At 40.6% G+C, this 10,154-nt stretch overlaps 1 protein-coding gene across 1 annotated transcript in view; it reads right to left on the bottom strand.

Moving 5' to 3' along the window:
* Positions 1-1,798: 1,798 nt before the first annotated feature.
* The window catches only part of LOC130684082 (coiled-coil domain-containing protein 150-like), a 29,670-nt gene continuing 21,314 nt past the window's right edge, over positions 1,799-10,154 (bottom strand). Inside the window, 6 exon segments of the mRNA XM_057503753.1 lie at positions 1,799-1,854; positions 1,857-1,914; positions 2,204-2,323; positions 4,178-4,264; positions 4,966-5,127; positions 5,218-5,286. Of these exon segments, the coding sequence (XP_057359736.1) occupies positions 1,799-1,854; positions 1,857-1,914; positions 2,204-2,323; positions 4,178-4,264; positions 4,966-5,127; positions 5,218-5,286 (552 nt within the window).

Genomic DNA, 10,154 nt, shown 5'->3' with positions numbered 1-10,154 from the left:
TCTTAAAAACCATTGTTTCATATTTTGCTTGTTTTGGGGTTCTTTTAGATGAAGGTGGACTCACAATAGCAGCTAGTATACTATGTGATAGACACTGTAGAAACACTTTAAAATATTGTAGAAATACTTTAGTAAATCATCACACTAAATAGGTTGTTCTAACATAAGGTTTACTAGAAATGATCACCTGTGTAACTATAACTCATTCTCCCTAGCTAATGTTTAGTATAGCCAACCTAAAAAATGATATAAAGGTATGTTACCCAACTTTATCAATAAGGTTCCCCTTGAGGACAATACATTGGTGAAGACAAATGTCCTTGTTCTGGATGAGGAAGATAAAAATATTCTTGGTATGTGACTGTGACTGTCATGACAATACTCAGGGACAACATAGTTACAATCCGTTAAGATTGCTCATTTCTCCTGTGCAGTAACTGGCATCTTTTTTTCTATGTAGAATTCATGACCAAGATTGTCAGTGCCAACCCAGGACTAAGGGGAATTGTTCTGTGGGGCTCTTTGTTAGGCTGTTTCAAGGTTATGACTCTCTAATACCCTCAAAGATCTGTGTTCTTATAAAGAGGCCAAAGGGATAAGTCCCATAGGAATTATAGACAACCTGATGGGGCTTTTACAAGCCTGCCGATCAGTTAAGCCCTAAACTTCTGAGTCACAAACACAGCATGGATGTGTTAAAAGGCTGCACTCCAGTAAACTTGCCTCTGAATGCCGATTAACAAGTCTCACCCAAGTAACTACACTCCTACAGATGATGGCAACCTACTTAAGCCTCTGAAAGTCTCCCAGTCCTTGAGTTAACTCCACGCTTTCCCAAAACCCTGTGTAAATTACTCTGCTCTGATCAGGGAGGACTCTGCCTGACCAACATAGCTCTCCCTGACCACAGCTAGCGGGAAATTCAACTTTATCTTTTTATATTGGATGAGCCCACTACTCAGTATGTCTCTGATGGTCATATTTGATATTCTCTCCAATTTTAGAATTGTTCAGTTGGTTTAGGTCTTGATAGTATCATCATCTACTGTTTTGAGGTATCAATTAGGCCAGATATTATGCCAGCTGTTTACCTATATTGTCTGGATTACCTAATTCACCACTCAATGTTTGAAATACATAACAAAGCTAAACTTATTCCTACATTTAATGTAGGGACACCTACATTGGTCAGCGAAGTCTCCTGGAGCAGAGCAGACTGCCATTCTCAATCAACTTCTTTGTATTTACAGCTCCCTTTGACATTACAGTCTGTGCTACCTTCTATAAGAAATGTAGTCTTGGTAAAGATGTGCTGGTAATTACCCAGCACAGAAGGGTATATGTTTACAAGACAGTAGAAGAGTTTTTACCATTTTCCAGGTGATTTTATTTCCAGGAATAGCCTACCAGATGTTAGATTGGTAACAAGATAACAGGATAGATTGGTAACATGGAAACAGGGTATCATATCTTTTAGTTGCCATATCAACTAGTTCATCCCTAAATGTTTTCATAAAGTATAACTAGAAAAATAGGAGATCTGTTGCATGATACTTGGCTACCATAAAACAAATCAATATAAGTTTATTGGGTGGAAAAAGGGGAAAGGGACAAAAGATGGGGTAGTTCTGTATTGAAAACAAAGACTCCATAAGAGGATAAACTCAGGTCCAAAATCTTCAGCCCACATCAAAGATTTCATGTCCTGATGACTGTGGAAACAGGCCCGCCCTAGTCACTGGGCTCAAGGCATCAGTGCGATGTAACTGCACATGAATAAGCTCCTCTGTCACGGGCGTCACTTTCTCTGTAGTTCAGAATGATACTTTTTGGGCACATGTCTAAGATTCTGTTATTTTCCCATTGATGTAGAACAGACTGGCTGGACATGATGTTTTGCCTTTTATCTGGGTTCTGTTGGAAAGAAAATATAACAGTGCTCAAAACTATCTGCAGAGCAGAGGACTTATTGTGTCGTAATGAGTATCACCTGTTTATGAAGGTGGGTGGGTCTAAACCAGACAGTTTGGGAGACGAGGAACTTTTAAGAAGGAAATTTAGTTCACTGGTTTTCCTAGCAGAAGTTTAAAGAAACCTAAAGATAAGTGGAGAGAAGCTAGATGAAAGAAGAACTTCCATAGTTAGAAATATGAGAAGGAACAAATCCAAACACGGCTTAAGCCAGCCAGGCCTCCGTGCGTACCTCTCCCAGCCACCGGTCCTCCCGGGGCAGCCTCTGCAGCCGGTTTTCTGTCAGCTCGTGTTGTAGGCCATCGAACCTGCACTTAAACCAGTGGTGAGCTTGTTCCGGGCTTGCTGTGATCTGAACATATAAACATTATCAATAAAAATTACAACAAACAAACACTTTTAAGTTTTTTGTGTAGCAGTTAGATATTTAAAAGACCCAAATTCTGACTGCAAGGTCCTTGCAGCTTACTTGTGTAATACACATCCTAACAGATGAGAGAGCGAGTTCTGAGTGTGAAGTTAAGAACGCATGCAAGCTTGGTGTTTTTCATGCATTTGTTACTATTTCCTGGATGGGAACTAAGGAAGGATGGCACCCAGGAGAAAAATAAGAATGGAAGTGTAAGATGGCATTGAAAATCAATGTGGCAGTTCAAGCTGTATTTTGAATTTTGAGTTCTGTTCTCTAAGACTTAATATGTCTGAAGTGTCCCTAAACTGTAGAGGCTAGATTCTTCTGTTGTGATTTATGAAAGCACATATGGAAGCTAAACTTCCCAGTTACCTTTTTTAGATTTGAAAATAGTCCCTCTGTTATTAGACCTTTGAAGATGATCTGGAATCAGTATTCATTTATTTGACAAGTATTTATTAAGGGCCTTTTTCTGCCTGCCACTTTTCTAAGTACTTGGGATACTCTGGTATTCTGAAGGTAGAGCCTACAGGATTTTATTTTATACAACATCTCCAGAACATATCCTTTAGAATAAAAAGTAAAATGACTGGTTTTCCCCCTTTGACTATTTGTTTCGTGGATAGCATTTTCACTTTCTGATTGTGAATTCTGAGAGAGCGACATATTTCTTTCTTTTCTGGGAGAAGGCAAGTACCCTGCAGAGAGCAGGGACATCCTCTGGCTTCTTTACTCTATGTCTTCAGCACCTACCATGGTGTCTGCCATAAAATAGTCCTCAATAAATATGTACCACTGTGTATTTATATTAGCCAGGTCACAGTGTGGGTAGAAAACAGCGAGGTAAGAAAACAGAGTTGCACTTGTCATCTGCCTCAGAAAGCTACAAAGTTAAAATATTTCCCAGATCTGTCTGTGCATCCTGATGACAGTGACGCTCCCAACCCCTCAGTCACGCCCTCTCTTTTTCCAGCACTCTACCAGGGGTGGCAGGAAAGATGCTTGGAACGGCATTGTACACCACGTTCCCTCTCGTATGGTGAATGAGAGGTGAGGTAACATTTATTGAAACTTATTCTGAGCCACTATGCAGAATAACAGTAGTAGGTATTAATTTCCTGACTTCTATGGATATGGTAACTGGTTAAAGTAAATATAACTTAAGGACACAGTAAGTGTCACAGTTGGCATTCAAGATCATGTTTGTCAGAGTCCATATTCCTTTTCATATACCATCCTGGCAGTCATGTTGTCATGTGATTTAATGGCTATAAAAGGGCTGAATCATGATCAACTGACAGCAAAGGCAATGTGACACCTTAAGCTTAAGAACCTGTTTTCTAATCTGGAAAGTGAGGGGTGGTTGTGGTAGACTAGTGATTTCAAATATTCTTTCCAGCTCTGAAACTATGATTTTAAACAGAACAGAGAAAGCAAATTCATAAATTAATAGGGCCTACTTTACACTTCTAGTTACTGATTGAACAAAGAGCTTCCACTTTTATTTTTCCTATCAAATGATGCACTAAAATCCACAAACATGGTGGTCTTCCCTTCTTATATTTAGTGGTAGGAACTTGGGCTTCAGGGTTAACCTTTCAGCATTCTCATCAGGACACAGAATCTTAATCTAAAAATTACTTGTTCTTTATAACAGATTATACTTGGTATGTTACTGGTGCTTGTACTCCTGGCAACTATATTAATGATGGTTTCTACACTGACTTGTGTATTTCAAGGTCGTTGTGGCTGAGGAAGTTCATCTAAGTCTTTATGACCCTGGCTCTGGCTTACCTGTTCTGATTCCGTACTGGCTTCTTTCAGTTTATTCTCTGTTGCCTCTCTATATTTCTTCAGGTATCTGACAGTTTGTTCCAATTCCTGTAAACATGACACAAAAATTTTTACAACCTCCCAATGTAACATAATGCAACAAAAAACTTCCATATTGTATAAGTGGGCAGGGATATTATTAAAGTATGATGGGGTAGTTTCTAACTTCAGGCGCTACCAGAATACAAGATAAAACCTATTTTCAGTTTAACCTATGATATACATAGGTGCATGACTACAGATTTTGATTTATGGATTCTCCTGAGAAAACGTGATTAACATCTCCTTCCAGAATTGGATGGATAGTTTTCATTGAAGACATTCTCTGATGGAAGGCAGGAAAGAGCTTGGTCTCTTTAATTCCCTTTTCAGTGATATAATGTCATGCTTTGCATTAGATTGGGAATTGCTAAAAATCCTAACAGCAGCAGCTGCATCTGACCCACAGGGAAGGGCCAAGGAGGACGAAGTTCCTGAACAACAACGACAGTCAGTGCAGAAATCTTGCTTAGTAACAAGTATTTCGCATATGTGCAGTTAAAATGAATATTTTTAAGTCAACAACAGAGAACGTGTGCTATTCAAAGCTATAGGATTTTTCCTAGATAACTATGATTCTAAGGACTTAGCTAAGATGAAAGTTCACATTTGTTTTCTTCCACAGAATCTAGAAAATCTAGGTGCTCTAACGCTGAGCTCGGGCATACATTGCATGGTAATCTTCAGGCTGAAACGTCAGAAGCCTTTACCTGGCACCGATTCTCCAGTTCTTGGCTTATCTTCCGCTCTGCCTCGAGGCGCAGCTCTTGCTGTTTATTCTCTGTTGAGATATTATACTGGCTCCTGGCCAACAGCTGCACCTCTTTCTGTAGGCTAGCCATTTCAGATACAAATTTCTGGATACTCAGTGACTGGTAGGGCACAAAGGAGGAGGTAGTTGTTAAACCTGTCCACGTTTGGGATTTTATGTGAATGGTAAATAGTTTGTGGAAATCATCTACCTGTTCATAGTTTTTTTTCTGATATTGATCCTTAATTAGCTCCATTTGCCTCAATTCTGTTTCTATTTGCTGAAAGTAAATATGGAAACAACAAAGACAGATGATCAGTGGAAAGACTGGCTTGCTCTTATCGCCTACAGGCTGACAGAGAACCTCTGAAGGCCCAGACATCAGCTCCTGCTGGGCTCTCCCTCCTGTCTGCCCTATGACCCCAAAAGAGCAAGTTCCTGCGCAGTCCTGGGGAGACACAGATGGGCAGCCAGAATGCGACTCGGGCAGCTAATACGGAACCAAACGTGGGCGTGGCCATGCCTCTGCTGGGGAGAGAGGGTGCCCCAAGGCAAGCCGCTCCGTCTGGGTGCAGCCACGGCTTCCAGGGAACACGTGGCACTGGCAGTGCTCTGGGCCGTCTTCCCCGGGGCACAATGACCTGGCCGCGTCCCTGTCAGACACTAAGGAAGTGTGGGGAGACTTTGAGTTTCTCATACAACCTTCATTCTCTCAATATTCTGAGCATTATTCGCCCTAGCCGACAAGTGGAGCTGAATTTGGTCCTTTTGATTCTTTATTTTCTCGTTGTTACTGTTCACTGTCTTTTCCAGCTCAGTAAGTCTCTGCCGCAGCTCTAGGTTGGTCCGGGATACTTCCGCCGATCTGACGTTGGCTTTGTCAAGGGCTTTCTTGAGCTGTAGAACCAGAAGGAAAGTTAGAACATTTTTACCTTCCATTCAGTGAGAGAAGTTTATGTATGGTTAGTTTATCCTTGTATTTTGTTGCCTTTGGACATTTTAAAAAGGAGGGTAAATACAGCAGTAACAATGATGTCTGATAAAGTATATTTGTGGAATAACAAAGTGATTTTTGCAATTTTTCACATTAAAGAACACAACCTTTCTCAGAACAGATAAACAATGTAAATATATGTTCATTATCTGCTTTTTAAGAGTGTGGCTGTAGAGTAAGACCAGAGTTCTGTTGTGCCCCGTTTCCTTGAGCCCCGTGTGGAGGCACAGTCACCAGGCTCAGTCGCGAGATGCAAGAGCAAAACAGGTCTTTATTACTAGTTTGAACTAGGGTCTCAGTGGCCCGTCAGAACACAGGGCACGGTCTGAGACCCTGACAAAGTTCCCTTTTTGCTTTTATACTTTTGGAAATCAGGTAGGGGCTTTCCAAGGGGGGTGGTTTATTGTGACCTTAGCTGATTGGCTGAGGAGGGTCAGGGTCTTGTTGCACATGGGCGTGGCTTGAGCGGGAAACTTCTTACTCAAGATGGAGGACACAAAATGGCGGCAAGGGTCATGTATGGGACATAGTTATTCAAGATGGAGGACACTTCAAGATGGAAGACACAAAATGGAGGCAGGGGTCCCACAGTTCAAACCTCAGCTTCCCCTTCTAGCCAACCAATTTTATATAATCAGCTTCCCTAAGGCTCAGGCTCATCACTGGAAAAGTGTGTGCAGAGCCTCCCTCATGAGGTTCAGGTACCAGGTACATGAGGTGAAGCAGAGAAGCATGCTGGGCCTGAGACATGGTCACTGCTCAGTGCTCGTCACTGTGCTTAAGCCTCTCTCTCTGTCATTTGAGACCTCCCGTGTGCAGAAGTGAAAATAAGTCATGTGTTAGTTCGTAATACTTGCCGGTTATTGACTATCATTACATGTATTTTTATGTTTTTGTTTTAAAGATTTTAATGACTTACCTAGTGAAAAAATAGCATAGTAATTGCTATTAAAAAAAAAAAAGACAGCAGGCCCCTAATGGAGTCACCTATGAGAAGCCCTACATCACCAAACTGACCTGCCTTAGGGTTCCGGTTTTCCCGGACATGTAATCCTAAAGCACTCCGTCAGGAGGTTCCTGAGGAGCACGGGCTGAGTGAAGGAAGGTAACCCTGTGTAACCAGCCTGCTTTTGCCTAGTCTAGCTTCCTTGTTCCCACCACCCCTTTCTACCTGTAAAAGCCTTTCACTTTGTACACCTCCTCAGAGTTCATTTCTATCTGCTAGATTGGCAAATTTGAATGAACTTTCACTCAAACAACTCTTACTAGATAAACTGAGGCGTATTAAAACTTTTAAGTCTGGTGTCAGGAGGGAACTAAAGGCGGCTCCTGATGGCCCTCGGGAGCAATGACCAGCCAGGCAAAGAACCCACTGGCCCCTGAGCACCCTGCTTCCTCCATTCCGCTAGAGGGCATGCGTGTGTCCCTCGAAAATCCGTGGCTTTGTGTCAAGAACTTTCAGTCACAGCATTTCTTTTTCCAGATTGGGCCTAGAAAATAGCTGGAGTTTCTAGACCCAATTCCTGGAACAGACTGGGTCCCTCTTAGGCTGGACTGGGTCCCGTATGAGGCCTTAGGTGAAGAGAAGTTTGATAAGGTCAACCTGCTTATTCACCTTAAAACAGAGATAATTTCGAGTTACAGTGGCCATAGTGGGGAACTTTTAACCTGGATAAGCTTATCCATTTATGAGGTGCTCTAGAGAAAAAAGGGTCTCAGCTGAGCACTCGCTGTAAGGAGTAGAGGGAAAACTAATTTTTCCCTCTCTAGTTTCTGGTGTCCAGGATGAGACTTGCTTGGATATCCCACTGGCTCCAGAGCCTACAGATAGGATCCTGAGAAAACCAGCGGAAGCCATCAAAGGGTAGGAATCCTCACTAGAATCAGCTCTCCCAGGCCTCTGACCGTGGCGGCTGGTGAAGGGAGGGATGTGAGATTTCACGTCATTTTTTTCTTTCCAAATTCTTACAGTACTGTCAGAAACACCTGTAAGAATTAGATCTTGGAACTGTGACTTGGGAATTTTCTTTTGGGGACCTGCTGGTGGTTGATCCTCTCCCTCCCGGGAAAAGCGACTGCCTTCATGTTTGTCTCATTTTGTGTCCTGAGAAGTGTGTGAGGTCTGCGGCCCCACTACCATGGCTGGAGAGAACACAGGCTGTAGTGCACTTGTGGCTAGCGCTCTACTCCCTGTTCTCAGCTGTCGGGGGAATTGTCTTTCTTTTTGTTTTCTTTTGGAGTAGCTCTGGATCTTGGGAGGAAAGTATTTTTGGCACCCTCTTTGGGGATGCCTCTTGTGTCCATAGGGTTTTCAGTGCTGCCCAGGAATATTTACTGTTTGTCCCAGCTGAATCCTGGGAAGACACCTGACAGGATTTTTTTTTTTTTAAGTAGCTGTGTGGTCAAACCGGTAGGTTCAAGGGTCAGAAGTTAGCCAAATTGGACCCTGATATTCAGAGCCTGATAAGAACTTTGCAAAGACCTTTTCCTCTAAGCTAAAATGAAACTATGTATCAAGAGGGAAAGAAAAACATTGTGAAGCTTTTGTGGGAGGATTCACTAAACATCCCAAAGACACACATTTCTCAATCTAGAACATAGGAATTTTTAAATTTCTATCATAGTTGAAGATCTTCTTCCTGCTATAAAGAAGCAAACTGAAAATAGTGTAGTTGGATGGGTGGATCAGCCTCTGTATTATTCAAGTTGTAACCCAGTTCTTTGAGAAATTAAGAAACTGTACTTGAATTAGAAATCAAATCTTTATAGGAACAGAAATGCAGCTCTAGCAATAATTGAAAGCCCACCCATCCTTTTTCCCAATCCCCAGTCCTCCCCTATTCATCTCAAAGGGCTTACAGATATTATAAAAGATCTGAATTTAGGGAACAAAAGTCCTTCTTGGTGGAACTTGTATTCTTTCTTTGTGCCTTTTGGGATGGAAGTATTCTACCTAGTCTTCTCTAGGAATCAAGATAATTCTTATCAGTAGGAGGGAAGAAAGGAAACGTTGTTTTGAAAACTAGGCCTATGGAAAATCTTAGAAGTTTCACTCATAAATATTAGTGAAAAGCTTTAGCCATCTAAGCAGGTAAACCAATTCCTTTTAAACTATGAGTTTCTTAGTGCTGTTATCTGTCTCATGGCTAAAATTTTAAAACAAAACCTCTAAGATCTGTTTGTGTCTCTCTCTATGTGTATGTATGCATGTTCTATGATTTTTCTTCTTGTCCCTGGATAGTATTGCCAAAATCTAATTTGTAAAGGCTCTACTGGTTTAAAGTATACTCTCAGAAATAGAAAAACTAACCCAAGTGTTTTTCAAGTTCACAGGATCTAGGATAATCTTCAGTAAATAAAGGTTAGTTTTAAGTTTGTTGATTCAATTAAAACAGGCATGTCTTTAGAATAATCAGCACTAACTGTAATTCTTTTATTACACCTAGGTTTACTAAAAGTAAGATAAGCGTATTTTATTTCTGTTACAGAATTTGTCAGAAAGATGATGATTAGATGTTTAATGTCTCAAGAAATTTTGATGATTAATCTAAACATAATTGCTAAGAACAAGTGAATTAAATAGATGAAAGTTTATTAATGGACTTTTCAACAATGATTATGCTTAGTTACACTGAGATAAATGATGGATACTCACTGAATCTCTAGATCACTTCCAATTAAGAACATACTGAAACATTAACAAATGCACATAGGTTTATCTGTCTTTGGCTTCCATTTAGAGAGGAACTAAAGGTATTTGGGTCTACTAGTAAACAGGTTTTGCACCATAGTAAATTGGAAAATTTACTCTGAGGAAGAATATATCTCCAGAAACTGTGAAATGTATAAATTCTCCAATCTGCAGAATGCTAGTGTAACAGTCCACAAATGCTCACTTCCTTGTTTTCACTGCGAATTTAAGATTTTTAAAGGTAAAGAATTCTAATCAATATATGTAATTAAGACTTAGAAATAATATGGGTGAAAAGAAAGACCTATGTGTGGACAGTATAGTGATTTGTTCCAGAATGAAAAATAGGTAAAACACACAAAATCTGAGTAATAAAAGAAAGTTTTACAAGGTTTGTGGAAAATGAATCTTGGGAAGCTGAGTAAGATTTGAATGGAGTTAAGTTTTTAATATCAAATGTAGA

This window comes from Manis pentadactyla, chromosome 6 (assembly GCF_030020395.1).
Source record: "Manis pentadactyla isolate mManPen7 chromosome 6, mManPen7.hap1, whole genome shotgun sequence".
NCBI classification, from domain to species: Eukaryota; Metazoa; Chordata; class Mammalia; order Pholidota; family Manidae; genus Manis; species Manis pentadactyla.
This window is presented reverse-complemented; position numbering and strand designations above follow the sequence as displayed.